The sequence below is a fragment of the Pelophylax lessonae genome, assembly GCF_965119305.1.
Source record: "Pelophylax lessonae genome assembly, chromosome: 3".
NCBI classification, from domain to species: Eukaryota; Metazoa; Chordata; class Amphibia; order Anura; family Ranidae; genus Pelophylax; species Pelophylax lessonae.
In genome coordinates this window covers 35,485,595-35,509,894 of record NC_138770.1, presented here as the reverse complement: position 1 = coordinate 35,509,894, position 24,300 = coordinate 35,485,595, and the positions used below count along the sequence as shown (strand labels likewise).

General features: G+C 44.3%; 2 protein-coding genes across 2 annotated transcripts in view; one reads left to right on the top strand and one right to left on the bottom strand.

Annotated features, from left to right (window-relative positions):
• Window positions 1-10,887, top strand: part of LOC309549964 (uncharacterized protein) — a gene marked incomplete at its 3' end in the record, with an annotated part of 180,661 nt that extends 169,774 nt beyond the window's left edge. The window contains exons 2-5 of the mRNA XM_082250442.1: window positions 10,106-10,207; window positions 10,324-10,421; window positions 10,511-10,742; window positions 10,859-10,887. Coding sequence (XP_082106568.1) covers window positions 10,174-10,207; window positions 10,324-10,421; window positions 10,511-10,742; window positions 10,859-10,887 — 393 coding nt within the window. The 5' untranslated portion in view covers window positions 10,106-10,173. The remainder of the gene's footprint in view (window positions 1-10,105; window positions 10,208-10,323; window positions 10,422-10,510; window positions 10,743-10,858) is intronic.
• LOC309550686 (uncharacterized protein) overlaps window positions 1-24,300 on the bottom strand; it is an 801,473-nt gene that overhangs the window by 654,126 nt on the left and 123,047 nt on the right. The window lies entirely within an intron of this gene.

The window sequence follows — 24,300 nt, the reverse complement described above, 5'->3', positions numbered from 1 at the left end:
CCAACAACACCAAGAAAAAGAAAGGAGTTATCTTAGCAATAAAAGACTCTGTGTCCTTTCATCCTCTGGAAATTAAAACTGACTCTCAAGGAAGATTCATCATACTAGTAGGAACTATTGAAAACTCAGAATATACCATAGTTAATATCTATGCCCCCAAAAAAAACCCTCATCGGTTCATACAGAAAGTGATATCGAAGGCACGGAAAATACAAAAGGGACACCTTATTATATGTGGAGATCTTAATGCACCATTGGACCCCCTTATGGACACCTCCAAGCAAGGACACACTAAAAGAATTGGCCTAAACAGTATTTTCTCTAATGAGGATATGTAGGATCCCTGGAGGTGCCTTCATTCCACCCAAAGGGATTACACATATTACTCCCATGTTCACAAATCTTATTCCAGAATAGACTATTTTATTACAGACAAATTATTATTGCAGAATATAATCAATGCTCAGATACACAATATCTCTTGGTCTGATCATGCCCCTACAACAATGGAAATCAAAATAGGACAACCCTGTACCAATAACAGAGTATGGAGAAACAACACTTATATCCTTTCCCAAGAAAAACATTTGTCCATGCTAATAGAAAAACTTAAAGAATTTTTTGTAATTAACGATAATGACTCGGTGGAAAACACCACATTATGGTGTTCTCATAAAGACTATATTAGAGGTCTACTAATCCAAGTAGCCGCTAGGGAAAAAAAAAAAGAAAAACTACACAATAAATAAAATATTAAAGGATATCTCGGTACTAGAAGAAAAACACAAAAATTTTGATAGAAGATCATGATAAATACTTAAAAAGACTGAAATTAAACTACTACTCCCAAGGTAACAAAGCTAGCAAACTATTGACTAACCAACTACGCCAACGACAAATTAAAAATAAAATTAGCAAAATAATTCATCCCAAATCAGGTAAAGTAAGTTATAACCCCCAGGAAATAGCTGATATCTTCTCAGAGTATTATGAATCCCTGTATAATCTTAAAGAGGACCTAAACACCCATAAACCCACATGTGAAATGATATCTGACTTCCTAAAAACAATAAACCTACCTGAAATATACCCCAAAGATCTGGAATCACTCAATGCCCCAATATCAGAGTCAGAAACCCTCACAGTTATTAAATCATTACCCAAACATAAAACCCCCGGGATTGATGGATTGTCTGGAGAATATTATCAAGCCTTCAGCAACATCTTATCTCCATACCTGACCAAATTATTTAACCAAGTAGCCAAATCTGGAAAATACCCAAAAGAGATGTTAGAAGCACTAATAATTACCCTTCCCAAACCAGGAAAAGACCCAACCTCACCCATAAATTATAGACCTATATCATTACTCAACGCGGATATAAAAATCTATGCAATAATATTAGCGATCCGACTAAATAATATAACATCTTATCTCATTGGTCCAGACCAAGTAGGTTTCGTTAAAGGAAGACAAGCCCCTGATGGTACTAGACGAATGATAAATCTAATTAATCATATAGAAAATAGTCAAACTCCCGCGATTCTCTTAGCATTAGATGCAGAGAAAGCTTTTGATAGAATGCATTGGAAGTTTATTTCTAAAACTCTAGAAAAATTTGGAATCAAGGGATTTATACACTCGGCCATTATGACTTTATACTCACAACCCTCAGCTAAAGTGTTCTCCTCAGGTTTAATATCCAAAAGCTTTAATTTGACCAATGGAACCAGACAAGGTTGTCCACTATCCCCAATAATATTCTCATTAGCAATAGAGCCTTTAGCGGAATATATACGCAATAACCCCGATATTAATGGCATTAAAATAGGGCAATATGAACATAAACTGGGGCAATTCGCAGATGATATTATTCTAACAATGACAAACCCTGACATATCTTTACCCACGGTTCAAAAAATACTAGATCAATATAGTAAAGTCTCCTACTACAAAGTCAATTAAAACAAATGCTATGTCCTACCTATGAATATTGAGAAAGATCACAATAAAAACCTGCGTGAGAAATATGGCTACAATTGGGATGATGTATCTATATCATATCTAGGTATACAATTGACGTACCCAACCTCCAAATTATACCAAGTTAATTTTCCCAAACTCCTAGAACAAACTAACAAAGACCTACAACATATCCAAAACGTTCAATTATCATGGGTTGGTAAAATAGCAGCCTTTAAAATGCAAATACTACCTAAAATCTTATACTTTTTCCGGTCCCTCCCCATCCTGATACCCCCCAAATTTTTCACGCAGATGAATATTAAATTAAAACATTTTATATGGAATAAGAAAAAACCCAGAGTAGCATTCTCAATATTAACTACTCCCAAAGCCTTAGGAGGAATGGGTTTGCCAGATATAAAAAATTACTACTATGCATCACTATTAGACCAAATGAAATTCTGGTTCTCCTATCATGAGGACAAACTATGGACAAACATTGAAAAAGAGATCACTAAAGGACACGATCTATTTGCCCTTTCTATGGCCAAAATTATAATACCCAAAAAAATAGTCATACCCAACTTTCTTTCTATCAAATCAACACTATTAGCATGGAAGCATATCCTATCCAAAACTAAAACTGGAAACATATACTCGAAAGTAGCATTACCTACAAGAATAATAGACTACTAAAAAATAAGATTATCGGCCGAAGAGTGGATAAATCAAGGTTACCATTATTATAATAACCTTCCGTTGCATCTCAGGAGTGTTGTGGAGGATAAACTAAGGAAATGCGCCCGACTAAAAGATTTGAAACTCGATGATAATATTGATATTCCCATGGAAATATGGCAATTTTTTACAGGCCAAAACTCACCAAAAAAGAAAGGATTAAAACTATTCTTTAATCTACTTTCCTTTTCCAGTAATAAAAATCCTAATATGACTAAATGGGAAAAGGATCTCTCACAAAATTTTACGTGGGAACAATGGCAAAAAGCATTATTGATTAATAATAAAGCATCCTCATGCATTGAGCATTGGGATAATTCACAAAAAATTCTAAACAGATGGTACCTGACACCATATAGATTATCGAAAATATTTCCTTCTGCCTCCCCGATATGCTGGAGATGTAATGAAGTAACAGGAAATCTTCACCACTCTCTCTGGGCCTGCAAGAATTTAATACGTTTTTGGAAATCTATTTCCTCACTTATAGCCGAAATAACCGGTAACCTGACAGAACTGACACCTGCGATGGCACTATTGGGAATAGACCTAGATTTATACCCAATATGTTATAGAACTATAGTAGCACACATTCTAATAGCTGCAAGACTTACTATTGCTAGTATGTGGAAATCTACCGAATCTCCCAACCAGTCCAATGTAATCACCAGACTGAATATACAAGCACAGTACGAACTGCTTTTAGCATACAAAAATTAATCTACTAATACATTTAAAAAGAAATGGCAAATTTGGTTAAACAACCCAAGAGCTTCTACTTACCTAAAGAAATGTGATATCTAATTCTCCATTATAGTTCAGATCAATTGGTTCCAATGTCCCATCCCTAATAAACATTAGTACACGGTAACCAAATCTGCTTACAGATAGTTCCCATTAGGGGTAGGCGGTTTGGGTATGCTGTGTTTTATTTAATCATTTTTTTCTTTTTTATATATATCTTTTAATATTTTTTTCTCATCTAACTGTTACCCGGTACTCCTGTAATTCTCATAATTTTCTTCATTTTCTTAACTGTTGTTACATGTACCAAGCAATGAGTCAGGAGTAACAAATAATTGTAAATGTTATTGTTGAAATTGTTAACTTAAAATTCCAATAAAAATTACTTAAAAAAAAACAAAAAACGGAAAATTGATATCAAATACTTACCGTAATTTTCCTTTCCTGATGGACTCCATGGCAGCATACGTTCGGGTAGGCCCCGCCTCCTCTCCTACCTCATAGGACCCCACTCCCATAAATCTTTGCTCCCTTTCAGCATCAGTGTTCTGTAACTAGCCTACTCAGGAATTGGGAGGGGACTCCTGCTGCCATGGAGTCCATCAGGAAAGGGAAATTACGGTAAGTATTTGATATCAATTTTCCATTTTCCTGACAGACTCCATGGCAGCATACGTTCGGGAAATAACTCGCTATACACTCCCGGGTGGGAAGATGCTGACAAAGAAGAAATTTAATTGGCACTGTCAACTGACAAGACTTGAACGCCAAAGTTAAAGGAAGATAAAGCAGCAGGTTCAACACAGTAATGGGCAAGAAAAGTATTGACAGATGACCAGACTGCTGCTTTGCAGATCACATCAGGTGCGACGTGTTTAGAAACTGCCCAGGACGTAGCGATGCTTCTGGTAGAGTGAGCCGTAATCGCCTCTGGAGGAGCCAAGCCTTTTGCTCTATACGCCCATTGGATAGCCTGGACAATCCACGCAGCCACCGCTCTAGAAGAGGCACGCATCCCTTTCTTTTTCCCATGGAGAAGAACAAACAGGAAATCCGATTGGCGGAAGGAGGATGTAGACTCCAGATATTGACTCAGAGTGTCGCCCACATCTAGAGGATGGACTAAGGACTCCTCACCAGTTCTGAAGGTGGGAAGAACTATCTCAGAGTTTTCGTGGAAGACAGATGTTACTTTAGGGTTTGATCCCAGCATAGGGATTAGGACCACTCTGTCTTGAAAGAAGGTCAGAAAAGGCTCTTTGCAGCCCAGATTGTGTATCTCCGAGACCCTCTTAGCAGAGGTGATAGCCACCAGAAATACCGTCTTCAGCGTAAGCTCCTTGATGGACATGGAAGCAACATCTTTTGAAGTAAAGAAGTTCAAAACCAACGGAAGATCCTATTTCGGGAATCTTGGCTTTCTCTGCGGCCTTAGCCTGACTGCGCCCTTAAAAAACTGTTGGACCAGTGATGTCTTGCCCACTGAATTCCGGTGAAAGCTGAGATGGCAGAGACTTGCACCCAGAGAGAACTAACTGAGAGGAATAGATCCAAACCAGACTGCAGGAAACTCAAGATTTGCTGAATAGTAGGTGCGCCTGCTGGACCCAAACTCTGGGCTTGATGACTCTAAAACCTTGCCCAGATCCTTTCATAAAGGCTGTTGGTGCTAGCTCTTCTTGAACTCATAAGAGTAGGAATCACCTCTTCTGGGCATCCGAGGGCCTCCAGCCTCCCCCTCTCAAGAACCAGGCCTTGAGGTGCAGACGCGCAGGGCATGGATGTAGAGTAGGACCCTGCGATAGAAGGTCTGGCCTAAGAGGTAGAGGGATTGGTTCCCTGAAGCTGAGAAGGGACAGCAGGGGAAACCAGGGCCTGTTGGGCCAGAAGGGAACTATTGCTATGATCTCTACTTCCTCCATCTTCAGTCTCCGAAGGAATTGGAGTACTATTGGCACCGGTGGAAAGGCATAGGCCGACTGGAAGTTCCATCTGTCCGTGAGGGCATCCACTCCGAAGGCTCGAGGATCCCTGAACCTCGTATAATACTTCCGAAGTTTCTTGTTGTGTGGACTCGCAAAGAGATCCACCTCTGGTGAGATTCCCAGAGACAGAACCCAATTGAACACCTCCTGATGGAGGGACCATTCGTTGTTGTCCAATTGAAATCTAGATAGGAAGTCTGCTTCCACATTCAACACTCCCGGAACAAAGAACAGAGGCCAGCATAACTCTGGCCAAGAGGCGAATGGTGTCTAAAGATGCCTCCCCCAAGAAACCCGCAGCCATCTTCAGCTCCTGAATAGGGGAGCTTTGAAGAACTTCCTCTGAAACTCCTCCAAAAGTATCTTTGAGGGCATTGACCCAAACTTACATGGCCTTAGAAATTGTAGCCAGAGCCAGTGCTGGCTTACAGGCCATGCCGGCTGAGAGATACGCCCGTTTAAGATCAGCGTCAATCCTCCGATCCAAAGGATCCCTAAATGATGCTGTATCCTCCATTGGGAGAGTGACGTGCTTCACAAGACGCATCACTGCGGCATCCACACTGGGTGAAGACTCCAAATATTTTACCTCTTCCTGTTTAAAAGGATACAGTTTTGCCATTTTAGTGGTCATGGAATTTTTCCTTTCCACTTTGCTCCATTCCTCAGAGATTATGTCTCCCAGTTCCCCTAGAAATGGGAAGTTCAAGCGCTCTTTGCATAACTGCTTGAAATATTTCTTCTGCTTTGGAGAAGAGACAGCAGGATCCTCCCAATCAAGGGCCTCCCTCACCGCTTTAACTAACGGGGATACGAGGGCAAACTCAAATCCAGTACCGGAGTCATCCAAATCGGATTCGGACTCTGACGGGAGAATGGATGGATGGCTGGGTTGGAAAGACTCAAATGGATCTTGAACCGAAAGATCTCTGTCAGGGGAGCGTGACGGACCTGCAGAAGGACTTGGCCTGTGCAACTCAGCAAGAGAGTCTTTTAAAACTCTGCGCACCACCTCCTCAATATGTTGGTCCGATTTTTCCCTTTCACCCGTAGCTTGGGCATAACAGGGTTTACACAGGGAGGAACCGTCTGGTATCAGGGTACGGCAACCCCAGCATTTTTTCCCCTGCGGGCGTTCTGAGTGGCCATGGTGCGGGGAAGACTGGCCATCACGTCCCCTACCATGGGGGGAGCTGCGCTTAGATTTAGATGAGGAGCGCCGGTGCTGCGTTTTTGAGTGACTGTCTTCACTGCGTGCGCAGGGCTGTTGATCAGACCTGAAAGAGCTGAAGACAGATATATACAGCAAAACATAAGAAACATGATAGAGACACACAGACCATTCAATCTATCAGAATCCAGCACATACCTTGAAAGAGCAGGCTGGCCACTAGGGGGCGGCGATGAATCCATAGCTCAAGCAATCCTAATAGTGTAGAAAGCTGAAGGATATGTACTCTAGCTGGAGGATGATATGAACCATCAGTCCCCAGTCACCAATAAAAAGACCCCCAAAGGAAGGAATCCATCTTACCTTAACCACTAGACCAGAGTCTGGGGGAGGCTACCGATATGCCGACCTTCCCACCAGCTCTGGTCGGATCGCAAGTTTAAATAGACTGCCGGACCGGCGCCTCGCCGTATTGCGCAACCGCGAGTGACGTCAGACCTCGCTACTGCGCATGCACGACGAATCCACTACTCGGCGCGCACTGCGCATGCTCAGAAGCGCCGGACAACCCGGAATCGGCAGATGAAATCGTGGCGGCGGCCGCGACCGGACAAAACAACATAGTAAGTTCTACTATGACCGCATACATAGCCACACCGGAGCACTCAATAAAAGACCATATACAGCCTAGACACGAGCGGCAGTATAAAACGATACAGAGGGAAATAAGCACATAAGAAATAAGAAATGAGAAATAGGAAATGGTCCCATATAAGGGCTTACCACCCTGCCAACAGCATAACCGAGTCCAGGAGACGCAACACCGGCTTGTGCCTTCAGGCAATAAAGGGCCACCCGCAGCAGCAGGGCTCTCTCGGCCAAACCACATAGCTCCTGCTAAGGGTCTCTTCCATTGCCCCCTCCAGACCCCGCTAAGAGCCAGGGCTTATTGGAGACTCCAAAACTCAGTCTGCCACCGATATATAGGACCGGATATAGTAGGAACATAAAACCATATGTATGAGGAGGACAAAAAAGGAACACTGATGTTGAAAGGGAGCAAAGATTTATGGGAGTGGGGTCCTATGAGGTAGGAGAGGAGGCGGGGCCTACCCAAACGTATGCTGCCATGGAGTCTGTCAGGAAAAAGAGATTAACATCTATAATAGTTCAGATCAATTGGTAATAATATCCCATCCCTAATAAACATTAGTACACGGTAACCAAATCCACTTACAGATAGTTCCCATTAGGGGTAGGCGGTTTGGGTATGCTGGGTTTTATTTAATCATTGTTTTTTTTTATATATATATATATATATATATATATATATATATATATATATATATATATATATATATATCTTTTAATTGTTTTTTCTCATTTAACTGTTACCTGGTACTCCTGTAATTCTCATAATTTTCTTCATTTTCTTAACTGTTGTTACATGTACTAAGCAATGAGTCAGAATTAACAAATAATTGTAAATGTTATTGTTGAAATTGTTAACTTGAAATTCCAATAAAAAAAAAAAAAGAAAGAAAAAAAAAAAAAATCCCAATATGGTCCACAAGGTGGTGACCTGACTTCTTTCAGATGGAACGCACAGACAGGAAGTGATGAAATACCAAGAGGAAGTGATGTAAGATACTCAAAGGAAGGGATGTAGGTCCACAGAGGAAGCGATGTCAGATATAAATAGGAATTTCAGAGGCGAGGAAGAAGAGAGGAGACGTAGCTGGATGTGGCAGAGGTAATAAGATGTTATTTTCTATATATAATATTTAATTACATAAAGAAAAATTTCTCCTTCCTTTTTATGCCGGGGGAACAGAAACAGAGGAACGCATAACACTGAGAATCAGATTGCAGTCCCCCGGTGAAATCACATAAGTAGGATAAGCTGCAAAACTTCCTTCAGCTCTCCTGTAGCGCCCTCACCAGGCAGAGCCGAGGTACTCATATTCTATCTGGAGAAGAGGCAGTGCTCGGGGTGACCTCGACACTCACCTCTGGAAATATTCAGCAGCTTTCCTCCCTCGTCACTACTAACATTAATCCCATCCTCTGCCCCAACACCAACTGCTCACTCCTCACCTCCCATCTAACACCGCTGTCCCCCGCTCCTAACCTCCCATCTAACACCGCTGTCCTCCGCTCCTCACCCCCCATCTAACACCACTGTTCCCCATTCCTCACCCCCATCTAACACCGCTGTCCCCCACTCCTCACCTCCCATCTAACACCGCTGTCCCCCGCTCCTCACCCCCCATCTAACACCGCTGTCCCCCGCTCCTCACCCCCCATCTAACACCACTGTTCCCCATTCCTCACCCCCATCTAACACCGCTGTCCCCCACTCCTCACCTCCCATCTAACACCGCTGTCCCCCACTCCTCAACCCCCATCTAACACCGCTTTCCCCCACTCCTCAACCCCCATCTAACACCGCTGTCCCCCGCTCCTCACCCCCCATCTAACACCACTGTCCCCCGCTCCTCAACCCCCATCTAACACCGCTGTCCCCCGCTCCTCACCCCCCATCTAACACCACTGTTCCCCATTCCTCACCCCCATCTAACACCTTTGTCCCCCACTCCTCACCTCCCATCTAACACCTGTGTCCCCCACTCCTCACCTCCCATCTAACACCGCTGTCCCCCACTCCTCAACCCCCATCTAACACCGATGTCCCCCGCTCCTCAACCCCCATCTAACACCACTGTTCCCCATTTCTCACCCCCATCTAACACCGCTGTCCCCCCGCACCTCACCCCCCATCTAACACCACTGTCCCCACTTCTCACCCCCCCTATCTAACACCGCTGTCCCCCATTCCTCACCTCTCATCTAATACCGCTGTCCCCCATTCCTCACCTCTCATCTAACACCGCTGTCCCCCATTCCTCACCTCTCATCTAACACCGCTGTCCCCCCGCACCTCACCCCCTATCTAACACCGCTGTCCACCATTCCTAACCCCCATCTATCACCCCTCTTCCCTACTTCTCGTTCCTCATCCAACACTGTTGTTCCCCTCTCCTCACCCCCCTTCCTACACTGCTCACCTATATTCCACAACCCCCACTGACACTGTTGTCCCCCACTCCTCATTCCCTCATTCTTTTTTTTTTTTCTTTATTTAAGAAGAGGTTGCAGTATAAACAGAGTTAAGGCACATCAGGAAAAATGAGACTGTAATCTGACAACAACATCATAAACATTGTTTCGTCAAAAAGGTTACATTGGTTGGAGAATGAACATGGTCAACTAGACCAGAAAGGTGGGGTCCAGTGCATAGTAACTGACATTCAAATGAAACAAGGGCTGATGGATTTGGGGATAAGTCCTCATTCCCTTATTCAACATTGCAGATCTCCACTCCTCACACCCCATATTTCACGCTTCTGTCCCCCACTCTTCACCCAGACCCAATGCTGCCACCTTGCTTTCTCTCGCTTCTCTCATGATATCACTCTCATCTCTATTAATAAAACACAGACCTGATCGGAGAGGTGAGGAGGATTCTCAGAAGATTCTTAGGACACAAGGATCTCTACAAGGACATCATGATGGAGAATCAGCCGCCCCTCACATCACCGGGTAAGATGAGACTTTATTGTAAGGGAGAGAGCAGTACGGAGGCTCCACCTAGATCCCCCATCATCTGATAAGCACATAGAAACAATGTATTCAGTCAGTGTGTGTGTTTCCTACAGATGAATCCAGTAATGGGAACCCACCAGAGAGATGTCCCCGTCCTCTGTATTCCCGGGATTCCACACAGGAAGGTCACACCATCCCTCACCATCATCAGGTAGATGAGGAACAATCACTGATAGTATCATTAGGATCTGTACATTATCTGCATTGTTACCATTGATGTCATTTTTATTATATATTCAGAGTGGAAATCTGAGAGATTCTAAAGTTGGGGTTAAAGAAGAGATAAAAGAGGAGGATGATGAGGATGGGGTGATGGAGGAGTCAGAGTTTCTAAAAGAACACAAAGATTTGTACCAGGACACCATGGTGGAGTCATCCAGCTACAGAAACCCACCAGAGAGATGTCCCTGTCCTCTGTATTCCCCGGATTCCACACAGGAAGGTCACACCATCCCTCAATGTTACAAGGTTGGTGAGACAGAGATTATAAAATACAGACTCATGGAGACAATGTGTGTATTTTTATGTGATGTCACAATAATAAAGCTTATATTTTACAGATGATATTCTTTCATTTTCTTGATGTAGAGTGGAGATCCAGTCGATATAGAATTTGAGGTTAAAGCAGAAGAAGAAGAGACGTATGTGAGGGATGATCAGCAGTCTATGGAGGAGGATGGAATAACGGGGACATTTATAGAGAAGGACACTCCTACAAAGATCAGCACAGGTGGGTCACTAACACTAAATACATTCTTCCACCCATACTGCTCACTGATTGGTCCAGAGTAGGGCGGGGACTATGTGATATCAGCCTGTAATATCCTGGTCACTTACATGAGCTGTGTTCCCCGTCTCTCGGATAATCTTCCTTCTCTGTGCTGCAGACACAATTTTTGTATCTAGACTGGATTTATGGAGATTCTGGGATTTGGCTGGCAAAAAAAAATGTGCATGATATAGGCACCTAGGTTATGAGTTTTGGGTCTTCTGCCCCATGCCTGGGTCTAATGTCATGTTCCAAACAAATGAGGAGATACAGTACACCATATGAGAGGTCCATCTCCATTCCTCAATATAATGTCATTTTCCCAACAAATGAGGAGGAGATACTGTACACCATATGAAAGATCCATCTCCAATCCTCAATATAACATCATGTTCCCAAGAAATGAGGAGGAAAGGTCTATCTCCCTTCCTCAATATAACGTCTTATTCCAAACAATAAAATTGTCATCATTTCAATAGCATTATTACTTAGTGATGTTTGGTTCGGTAAGGTTGTATCATTGATCCATGTCAGATCTCTTTTTTTTTTTTTCAATTCTTTTATTTATATAAAAGACAACTTCCAGGCATAATAAACAGTAACATTCCTTATAGAACATATGCTGAGACAGTGTATTACAACATTGAAGACAATTCAGTCATAAGGTTGAGATCTACATCGGTCGTAGAATAAGAGGTGTTCTACAATTCCTCTAATGGGAGGAGTTATGCAGGACTAGAAAGTACCCGAAGTTGTCTGTTCCAGTTTCGCATAACGTATAGAAGAAGAAGGAAGGAGTAAAGTGAATAAGTAGTGGAAAGAGAGAGGGAAGTAAAAGAAACCTAGAGAGAGGCAGAAGAGGATAAGTAGGTGGGATGAGGGGGGAAGGGGTGAGGAGGGGTGGAAGGGGGGGGGGGGTGTAGGAGGGTTAGCATTGGTAAAACTATGGCCCTACATTAGCAATACTTTCCACCAATATTTTAGAGCTCCCTCAAACTCAACATGAGGTCTCTTTAGTATTGCCACCCTTAATTAAAGAGCAGCCTTCATCAGAGAGGACAAATATATTCCATTGACCCCAGGTTTTGGTATATCGTTCGTGTTGGGGACGTGTCGAGAGAACGAGGTTTTCCATTCTATTTATTTCTTTGAGCCACATGCCAACAGTCAGGACCTGTGGGTTTTTCCATTTAAGAGGGATGCACATTTTAGAAGCATTTAGAAGGTGACGAATGACAGAATTTTTATAGGTCTGGGCCGGGATGTTAGAGGCATGGAGAAGGAAGAGAACAGGGTCATTGGGGAGCGGTCGGTTTATAAACCTCTGAGACATTTCACGTACTGTCTTCCAGAACTCCTCTAGTTTAGGACACAACCAAAAATCATGTAGGAGTGTCCCCCGGCCCTTCCTGGCATCTCCAGCACTGATCAGTGAGTGTGGGGAAGAACCTGCTCAACCTTGACGGCGTGCGGTACCACCTGGTTAGGAGTTTGAAGTTGGTTTGTTGTATTTACATGCAGATGGATGATGTAAATGTAAATGGAATGATGTGATTTTTGTTGGTCTGGATTAAAGTTACAGTCTAAATCCCGTTCCCTAAGAATGGGGGTTGGTAAGTCCCCTGGGGTGTGATCAATAATGGATAGGTCATGGATAATACCTGTGTCAGTATTCTGTCTTGAGAGCAATGTTCTTCGAAGGGTGTAAGTTGTGTGTTGCGTTCACTGGGAGGTGGCAATGAGTTTAAGAAATTATGGAGTTGCAATGCCCTCCAGAAATCTAGACGGTAAGGTCCCGAGGAGTCCATGAGGTCTTTGAGTGCAGGCCAACTAGATGATGTTGAAAAATAGGAGGCTTGGAAATAGCCTGACTCCATCAAGGTCCTGAATGTTTTATCTTGGTAGCCCGGGGTAAACTGGGGATTCCCCAGTATGGGTGTCAGTGGCGAGTGCGTCGGGGAAAGTGGAATTTGTGTGAATAATTTAGAGCAGGTTCTTATCATGTGACCTATGAGGGGATGGCGTCTTATGGAGTCTGGTAGTGAATGGTGGCACAATGGAGCTCTATGGAGGGGTATCTCGCATTGGGCCTGTTCTAGTCTGGGCCAAAGCTTTGCTTCACCATGACGACACCAGTCTGAGTCTCCCCAATTGTGTATCCTGATAGTACTTGCATAAGTCCAGCACTGCCAGTCCACCTAGTCGTTTAGGAAGCAAGAGTAGTCTCCTACATAGCCCAGGTCGCTTATGTGCCCAGATAAAATCCACTAGTAGGGTGTCATCTTGTTTAAAGTAATGTGAAGGGATGAATATCGGAAGTGCTTGAAAGAGGTATAGGAACTTGGAGAGTATGCACATTTTAATAATGTTGCATCTTCCAAACCATGAATGGAGGCCAGAATTAAATTTATCTTATAGAATGTGAACTTTCTTTAGGAGGGGGAGAAAGTTGAGCGTGAAGATGGGTGAAAATTTGGGTGGTATGAGAGTGCCCAGGTATTTCAGCGCTGAGTTCATCAGTTTTAGCCTAAAATTAGATTGCAGTTGGTGGAGGAGGGGGTTTGATAAGCCTACTCCCATAGCTTTAGATTTAGTAAAGTTGATTTTTAGATTGGACAGAGTGCCATATACCTCAAACTCGTGAAGAAAATTCGGTAGAGAAATTATGGGATTTATGAGGGTAAATAACATGTCATCTGGATACGCTGATATTTTCTGCTGGGTCACCCCAACAGTCATGCCTGAGATATCCAGGTGGAGGCGTATTCTACATAAAAAGGTTTCTAGTGATAATGCGAAGAGTAAGGGTGACAGAGGGCACCCCTGTCTTGTCCCACTCATAATTGTGAAGTAGTCCGATAAGATACCGTTCACCTTAACCTGAACGACAGGGGCAGAATAGATCTGGGAGATCCAATTTAGCATGGTGTTGGCCTAAGTAGTAGGGGGCGGGGGGGGGTATGAAGAGAATGGAGATAAAAAGAGGGGGAGGCAAAGATGGTATGAGAGAGGAAGAAAGGAAAGTCAGGCAAGCAAAGAATATAAGGGAGTGAAAGAGAAGGGGGCAATCCCACAGAGAGAGGCCTCAATTTACTAAGAGATGGCAAAAAAATGCTAAGACGCTCACCAGCAAGGAGCCGGATGAATGAGCGTGTGCCTATGTGGGGTTGTGGTTGGAAAGAGCCAAGGGACGGGCCCCACGATTCACCCCCTGGCCCGACAGCCTTCTTGAATAAATGAAAGTAGGTATAAAAGGTGTATCACTGCCCCCTAGAGGACCTCTGAATTTTCACACTTTAAGGATTCCCTTGTGTTACCTGTAGCAACTGCTTGCAGAAATCTTAACACTTTATGTTCTTGGCTCAGTCAATCATCAGTCTAGGGGTAGTTGTTTTTGTGGTTTTATCTTATATTGGGATGGGAGAAGGAATGAGTGGGATACTCCAACTGTTGAACTATTCATAATCCAGAGGACTTCTAGCTTGGGAATGCGGCAAGGGCGCTACTTCATCCTGCCATTTGAATGAAGCTGAGGTAAGTGTTCCTATTTGTGTTTCTCTTCAGGGTACTCCCCCAGTACCCCCTTTCTCTGTACTAGCTGACACCCATCCACTGACTATAAACTCTGGAGTGGTCCCCTTCCTGGGCAGACCCCTGGGCAAGATCCTCTGTACTCACGATACAGTTTTTCCAGATTCTCGCAGTGCCCCGACTCCTCCAGTCAGCTCTCCTGGACCTCTGGGTTCGGCTCCTCTCCACTGGTTTATCAGGCCAACTGCCCTTTGACCATCACCAACTGCTGCAGAAGAGGAGGCAGCCACCATCCTCCTTCTGGGACTTTGCTTCCCGCAAAAAGACCTCTACCTCATGTGCCCCTGGCTTTTTATACCCTGCCCCACAATTCACCAAGACAACCCATCTGTGCCAATCCCTGGGGCAGTATCAAAAGCCTGTGTGTTATTGACAGGTTTCCTCCAGCATCCAATGTGCCTCCCCATTGGATCAGCTGGGGACACTCCCTTAGACCAGATGAATCGCACACTGGGCACACTGAGCAGACCTAACTCACAGATCCTGCTCCCCGATAGGCAGAGTGCAATATAGAATTTACCTGCTGCTCCTCTGATAGGCAGACAGAGCCAAAACTATACTCAATCTCTAACACCTGACTAGGAGGGTGCTACATCCACCCCCCACCAAATGAGCCATGTCCTCACTGGCTCTGGGGCAGCCGCCCCCTACCAAAATTTCCTACAAAAATAAACAGAGTATCCCACAAACCTGGAAAAGGGAAATAACAAATGTACATATAATAAATTATGTATAAAAATATAGATATTCTGCACAAATATTCACAAAACCACTTAATGCACCCCCCCACCAAACAAAACTCTGCTTGAGTGGGTAACATGTCAACCTGACTTACTAGCTAACTATAACATTCACTTTTCAAAAATGGAGGGCCTTGCCAGACCCGGACATCCCGTGCAAGCCAGCAAAGGAAGAATTAAAGGTTAGCACTTCCAACATTTGCATAGTAACAACATTCTACCTAATGTAGTGAGAATGCCCTCTCCTCAGAGGCGACCTTCTCACCCAAGATCCCTAGCTACACCTCCAGGCAGATATCACTTCCAGTAGGCTTGACTAGGCGTTCAGCTCCACTCCTGTACAGGTGACAACCAAACCCTGTCAAGCTAACTATCTACCTTCTAGCCACAATGAGTGACTGAAACAGACACAGTCCCTTCAGCACCCGGCACTGACTCTTCTTCCATTTCAGCCATGCCAACAAGTTCTCGAAGACATGTGGAGTCCATCTGACTGATGGTCACAGTGTCCCTCACACCTGTAGCACCGAGGCTACATGTCTTCTTAAGGACAAGGTATTTGCTGGAGCCTGAGCAGCCTGTCAGACTTGTGGGTGTTAACAGTCTCTTCAGGGGCCCCTGGCACTAGGGCACCCCCCACCGAAGAGACCTCAGGCCACTACCCATTCTCCCTGGGTAGCAACCCAACAAAGTTCCATTACTGGCCCATTGGCCCAATAGAATCTTCACAAGGCATCTTTGTAAAAAGAGTCTCTTTGCAAAGAATTCTCCTCTTCAGCCGATGACCAAACTACTTCGCAGAGTGTCCTTTTTAACTTGAGGTGGTACATGATCCTGGCCCGATGGCCCAAAGGATCTCCTTTTTTAGCACAGTTATAGTATTACTAGAGATGTCCTTTTAGCAAGGGTCTCTTCTTTAAAGTTGGAGGGTTGGCCCTCTTTAGTGGAACCACTCAGCAATGGTAATTGTAGATTTCCTTATACATTTTGCAAGGATAGAAAGGAAAGGGGTATTGGAAATAGGGCTTGGGCCCTAGCAACAAAGATAAAACTTGAAACATCACTGTACACTTCACATTCGGGCTCTCCAGCCCATCTTCTTCTGTAAGCAAGTAACTCAGGCTAGCCAGCCTCACTAAACTCAGCATCCTGTGTCCTTAGCAATAGTAGTCAGGATGTGGGATTCGCACAACTTTCCCCTCTGAGTCTTTTACATGGATGGACCATGCCTGGCCAGATCCATCTGGGCAGTGGACCTCCACTCCGTCTATATAGATGGCCCGCCCAAAGTTCCAATTAGCCTTTACAGATTGGAAGGTTTTCCGGCTTTGACTGGTTGCGGTGGTGTTTTGGGATATAAAGGAAGTCCCACACAGCCTCATCACACCAAGCCTCTCTCCTGGCCTCAATCTCCCTTGGAGCATAAGGATAATCATATCCATATTCTAAGGCCACCTTCCTCTGAATCAGCCGTTGTAGTCTGGAGAACCTGGGGAGGGTTTGTCTGTTGCCTCTCCCAGGTGGGGAATACAGGGTCTCCTCCTTAATGATGAGAGACGCATAGGCCTCATTTTGTTCCTGAGCCCGGGCATAGGTCCGAGGAGGGAATAGATCTGGGACCCGGTTAGAGTAGGCCTCACAGAACCCCAGATTCTTAGCACACTGTCCACGTATAGCAGAATTTTTAGTCTCATCAGGAACACTTGGGTTGGCCGAACTGCTCTGTTCATTCAACCCCCCCCCCCAGTCCCACTTGGTTTCTTCCTCTGATTTCCAGACATTGATCCCCTCCTCCAAGGATCCATAGTGATGCTGGAAACTAGGAGACCCCACATCAATGACCCCGGCCTCTTCCTCGCTGCTCAGACTCACAGCCCTGGTCACCGCAGGCCATCGACACTCCTTTGCCTTTGTTGGAGCAGACCTGGTGTCTGCCACTGCAGTCTTCTGTACATCAGGTGGCCGCTCCCCGGGCCTCACTACCTGCATGCACACAGCCTCGGAAGTACAGGTTTCTCTCATGTGGCACTCTGTAGCACTGGCAGATGTCACTGAGCCCAGTTCCATCAGCTCCCTGAGCACTCCTCTTCCTCTGCCCAGAGTACCGATTCAGAGGCCAACAGAGCACGAGTGACCCCGGTCTCCCATGTCACATTCAGTCTCCTGGGCTGTCCTTCACTCTTCTCTGCCTGCTGCAGCAGATTGCCACAGTGCCCACACTGGCCCGACACTTTCATCCGCATGGTAACATTCAGGCATTGACTACATACCAGGCCCAAATGCTCCACGCCTGCTCCAGTACACAACGCCAGTCTTCCATCTGGCATCAATTGCACCCCAGTGTCCTATAGGGTCGATGTCGGCATTCCGGTCTGCTCTGCAAGATCTCCGCCAACACGTGGGTTAGCCTCTGCGCTCCAGCTCACTCCAGCACTCGCCATCTTGCTTTTCCACACGTGTGTCTCTCAGCTACACCCGAAGGCAGAAGTAATTTATAGGCTCCCTTCCTCTTTCTGGATTGGCTGTGCGTGGGCGGCGTCTCCACCCACGACTCCAGATTAGCTGATTCTTTGGCAATGGCTCCTCCTTATAGGCAGATCTCTCCAGCACCCGCTTTCCCGCGCAGTACAGTAACCTTTTCATTGCCGCTTCAGCTCAGCCAGCATGAAAGTCACTGTAAAGCAGATCGTAGTCTTCGATCCACACGCATCCGCCATCCTTGTCTGTACCTGGGCCTCAGTTGCACCTCCATCTCTCCAGGCCAACTGATTTCCCTTTGCTATTTAGAAGAATTGTCCCGCTGTCAGACATTGCATGGCCGACATTCCTCTTTAAGCCATACTGTCTTGGAAAAGTGTCCCGCTGTCATTAGTTGCACGGTCAACATTTTTCTGTATAGCACTGGCACAAACATGGCCCCCGACACGCCGATCCACGTGCCTTGGGCCGTCATTTTCTCCGTCCACACTTGCACCATTCACTGTTAAGCAGACGCAGACCTTTTGTACAGCGTGATGCAACTCTTCTTCTCTAACTCTCCTGCACATTTCTTGAAAGAACAGATTACAGTCCCAACAAAAGTCCATCCGTTGCCGCTGGCAACCACCACTTTGAACTTTACACTTCATCCCACTCTCCCTAACTCCTGTAGGATGAGTCCTAGGAATGAATAAACAGGAGAGAACGGGATAAGGCGCAGGCCAAGGAGATGTTGGGGGAGTGGGTGGAGTCAGTGAGATGTTGGGGGAGTGGGTGGAGTCAGTGAGATGTTGGGGGAGTGGGTGGAGTCAGTGAGATGTTGGGGGAGTGGGTGGAGGTGGGGAATGGAAACATGCAGGATTGACTATATATGAAGGTTACGATCGCTGTGTCTATGACTGTACAAAGCGGAAATATTGTGTACTGAATGGAATGGACTTTTCTTTCTTTATAATAAAACTTTTTCTGATTTAAAAAGAAAAAAACACTCAGAAAAGATGAGTAGGGAAAATGTCAGTGGCCTCCACCTGTAAAACCATTCCTGTTTTGGAGGTCGTCTCATTGTTGCCCATCTAGTGCACCTGTTGGTAACAACCCCCTCTGCTACTTGACTGACCAGATGAATATCCCAGGAGTTTCCCTGACTTGATGCTATACTCTGATTATAAAGTGTTGAGCAGTGTATATGAGTGTGGAAAACTCTTGGTAATTTTTCTTGTCTTCTGACAGACGGACTCTGTGGTGGGAATAGAAGGACATCGGAGGAAGATGTGACTACAGAAGATAATGACATGGCATCTTCTCCAGAAGTAAATCCAGTTCCTCATAATATACATGACAGACCTCACCATTGGAGGAGATCATTGGAATCTCCTGATACTTCACATAGTCCTCTAATATCTGACAGTGCCGATGGGTGCGGGAAACCATCTCATCTCAGGGAATCTTCTTTATACCATACAGGAGAGAATTCATTCTCATGTTCAGAGTGCGGGAAATGTTTTAATCGTAAAGGAAACCTTCTTAGTCATCAGAGAATACACACAGGGGAGCGTCCCTATTCATGTTCAGAGTGCGGAAAATGTTTTAATGAGAAAGGAAACCTTCTTAGACACCAGAGAATACACACAGGGGAGCGTTCCTTTTCATGTTCAGAGTGCGGGAAATGTTTTAAACAGAAAAGAAACCTTATTAGGCATCAGAGAATACACACAGATGGCCTTCCCTATTCATGTTCAGAGTGCGGGAAATGTTTCACTCAGAAAGGAAATCTTCTTAGTCATCAGAGAATACACACAGGTGTGCTTCCATATTCATGTTTAGAGTGTGGGAAATGTTTTAATTATAAAAAAAACCTTCTTAGCCATCAGAGAATACACACAGGTGAGTGTCCCTATTCTTGTTCAGAGTGCGGGAAATGTTTTATTTGTAAAGGACACCTTCTTAGTCATCAGAGAATACACACAGGCGAGCTTCCCTATTCATGTTCAGAGTGCGGGAAAAGTTTTAATGATAAAAGAAACCTTCTTAGGCATCAGAGAATACACACAGGTGAGCGTTCCTATTCATGTTCAGAGTGCGGGAAATGTTTTAATGATAAAGTAAGCCTTCTTATACATCAGAGAAAACACACGGGTGAGCGTCCCTATTCATGTTCAGAGTGCGGGAAATGTTTTATTCATAAAGTAAGCCTTCTTATCCATCAGAGAAAACACACGGGTGAGCGCCCCTTTTTATGTTTAGAGTGCGGGAAATGTTTTATTCATAAAGGACACCTTCTTAGACATCAGAGAATACACACGGGTGAGCGCCCCTATTTATGTTTAGAGTGCGGGAAATGTTTTATTCTTAAAGGACACCTTCTTAGCCATCAGAGAATACACACAGGTGAGCATCCCTTTTCATGTTCAGAGTGCGGTAAATGTTTTAATGATAAAAGAAACCTTCTTAGGCATCAGAGAATACACACAGGTGAGTGTCCCTATTCATGTTCAGAGTGCGGGAAATGTTTCAATGAGAAAGGAACTCTTCTTATGCATCAGAGAATACACACAGGTGAGCGTCCCTATTTATGTTCAGAGTGCGGGAAATGTTTCACTCAGAAAAGAAACCTTCTTAGGCATCAGAGAATACACACAGGTGACCTTCCCTATTCATGTTCAGAGTGCGGGAAATGTTTCACTCAGAAAGGAAGCCTTCTTAGCCATCAGAGAATACACACAGGTGTGCTTCCATATTCATGTTCAGATTGCGGGAAATGTTTTAATCGTAAAGGAAACCTTCTTCGCCATCAGAGAATCCACAGGGGAGAGCTTCCCTGTTAATGTTTAAAGTGCGGGAAATGTTTTAATAATAAAGGAAACCTTCTTAGCCATCAGAGAATCCATACAGTTGAGCCTCCCTATGCATGTTCAGAGTGCAGGAATTGTTTTGCGCTCAAACGGTTACCTGTTAGACACCAGAAAGTTCATAGAGGCGAGTGTCTCTCTTCATGTGCAGAGTGTGGAAAATGTTTCACTAAGAAAGAACACCTACTTACACACAGGTGAGCACCCTTTTTAATGTTACGAGTGCGGGAAATGTTTTCCAAGCAAAGGTTTATTTTGTAGAAACCAGAAAGTTCATACGGGCGAGCATTCTATTTCATGTTCTATATAAAGGAACCCAGACGAGACATAGAGACACGCACATCCACCTATACACACTCATCATACTCCATCTTACTTCAACTTCATTCTACACCTGACACTCTGAAAAACTTTAAGGATGCCAGATGCAAGCTCCTCCCTAACCAGCCACCATTTTGGGAAAGGCAGCCATCTTTGGACTCTGGTAAACGATAATTTTGAGCCAGCAGCCATTTTAGAGTGGTAATTATGCATTATTGTTTCTTTGATTTTTGTTTCCTTGTATGCTATAATCGTATGCTCAGGATATTTAGATTACCTTCCCAGTTGTAACAACCATTGTAGATTTTTCTCTAAACATTATTTTTGTTTTTATAAAATGTTTCCATTCTTGGTTTAGCGCTATATTAGTGAATTAGTCTCACGTTTTGCATAGTCTATTCTCACTCCAACTGCAGTGGAGTGACTGTTGGCTACGCAATTTGCAGACAACTTTGTCTGATATATAGAACTCTTGATATATGGTTTTTACTCCTTCTGGGGAAAAAGTAATCCTGTCCTTTGATTTGTATTGCTGAGCCAAAACCGATTCAACTAGCGTTATCTTTAAGTTTGTATTTTATGTGCGATTATATTTTTGTGTCACCCATATATATTTATTGTGAATACATGTTTTATGAAAAAATATATATATATTCCCTTCTGTAGTCTGTATTCACTATCAGAGATGTATAGTAACGAAGTAGAACTACTTAAGTACTGTACTTAAGTACCGAAATGCGGTATCTGTACTTTCCTAGAGTAGAATCTTTTTCTCCTACTTCTACTTTTACTTCACTACATTTTTTCGATGATTTCGATACTTCTACTCTGATATTTTTTTTTTGTGCTGCATAGTTACTCGTTACTTTTAAAAAAATTACCACTGCCAGAACAGTAGATGGCAGGTTGCATAAAGCTAAAAAAAATGTGTATAATGTCATTTGTAAATCAGCGCATACGAAAATAAAGGCTGTGTATAATAAAAGCTGCTATACCAAATCTTTCCAATAAAAAGAAAATATGAAACAAACAAATAAATGGTGCTACAGCGCTTAAAGTGCATCAAGAAACTACTAACAAACACAGGTTAATCATTTGAATAAATCATTTGAAATAATAAAAAACAATATGATGTTCAAGCTTTTGACTTCTTTCTTTAATAACTACATAACACAGTACTTGTACTTCTACTTTCAGTACTTGAGTAGAATTTTTTTTTCAAAACTACTGGTACTTTTTACTTTTAGTACTTAAGTAGCAAATTTTTTGAAAAAACTACTTGCAATACTTAAGTAAAAAAAATGTTGAATACTTTAGTACTTCTACTTAAAGCGGAGTTCCACCCGAAATTTATACTTACCTCCATCTTCTCGCTCCCGGTCACCTGAAAAACAAATGGATAATCGCAATTTTTTTTTTTTTTTCACTTACCTTTTAGAGAAAATATACTTACCTTACTTCCTTCTTCCTCCCCTCGGCGGCCACGGCGATTCGTCACTTCCTGGCTTTTGCAATGATTCCTGGGAGCTGAACGTCATCGCTCCCAGGAATCATTGCGCCTGCACCGGCCCCGACGTCAGTTCCGGGGCGCGCGCGTCATTCCCTTCTAAACAGCTTCTGGGCATGCCCAGAAGCTGTGGAGGGATGATGCGCGCGACCCGGAAGTGACGTCGGGGCCGGTGCAGTGCATCGTGGGACCGAAGAAGGAGGAAGAGGACCGAAGAGGACGCGGAAGAGGATCGTGCTGGCTTCAAGCTGCCCACACCTGAGATGGCAGCGCTGGAGAAGACAATTTCAAGGTAAGTATTTCTCCTGAAAGGTAAGTGCAACCCGGGACAGATCAGAGGCTAGCCATTGTGGAATGTGCTAGCCCTGACTGTCCCGGGGGTATTTTTGTAAAAAAATGTATAACCAGGGTGGAACTCCGCTTTAAGTAACTTTTTCTGCGAGCACTTCCACTTCTACTCAAGTCACTTTTTGATCGAGCACTTGTACTTTTACTCAAGTAGAAATTTTGAGTACTTTATACAAGTCTGTTCACTATGATTGGTATATGCTGTTAAAAATAAATGAATTGGTTAAAAATATCATTATACGTCGTTCAGAATAATATTCTCGAACGTATAATGCACAACAGGGGTACAGTAAGAAAAGTCTGAACCCAGGGTGTCAGAGGGGTCTAGAGACTTGCAGGGTCAGGGCAACCACTGGGGTACAGTAAGAAATGTCTGAAACCAGGATGACAGAGAGTTTGGGAGACTTGCAAGGTCAGGGCAACCATTGGGGTACAGTAAGAAATGTCTGAATCCAGGGTGTCAGAGGGGTTGGGAGACTTTCAGGGTCAGGGCAGTCATTGGGGTACAGTAAGAAATGTCTGAACCCAGGGTGTCAGAGGGGTCGGGAGACTTGCAGGGTCAGGGCAAGAAATGTCTTAACCCAGGGTGTCAGAGAGGTCTAGAGACTTGCAGGGTCAGGGCAACCATTGGGGTATAGTAATAAATGTCTGAAACCAGGGTGACAGGAGGGGTTGGGAGATTTGCAGGGTCAGGGCAACCATTGGGGTACTGTAAGAAATGTCTGAACCCAGGGTGACAGAGAGTTTGGGAGACTTGCAAGGTCAGGGCAACCATTGGGGTGCAGTAAAAAATGTCTGAACCCAGTGTGTCAGAGAGGTCAGGGGACTTTCAGGGTCAGGGCCACCATTGGAATACAGTAAAAAATGTCTGAACCCAGGGTGTCAGAGAGGTCAGGGGACTTGCAGGGTCAGGGCAACTATTGGGGTACAGTAAGAAATGTCTGAACCCAGGATGTCAGGGGACTTGCAGGTTCAGGGCAACCATTGGGGTACAGTAAGAAATGTCTGAACCCAGTTGTGTTAGAGGGGTTGGGGGACTTGCAGGGTCAGGGCAACCATTGGGTACAGTAAGAAATGTTTGAATCCAGTGTGTCAGATGGGACAGGGGACTTGCAGGGTCAGGGCAACTTTTGGGGTACAGTAAGAAATGTCAACCCAGTGTGTCAGAGGGGTTGGGGGACTTGCAGGGTCAGGACAACCATTGGGGTACAGTAAGAAATGTCTGAACCCAGTGTATCAGAGGGGTCGGGAGACTTGCAGGGTTAGGACAACCATTGGGGTACAGTAAGAAATGTCTGAACCCAGGGTGTCAGAGGGGTTGGGGGACTTGCAGGGTCAGGGCAACCATTGGGTTACAGTAAGAAATGTCTGAACCCAGGGTGGCAGAGAGGTTGGGGGACTTGCAGGGTTAGGACAACCATTGGGGT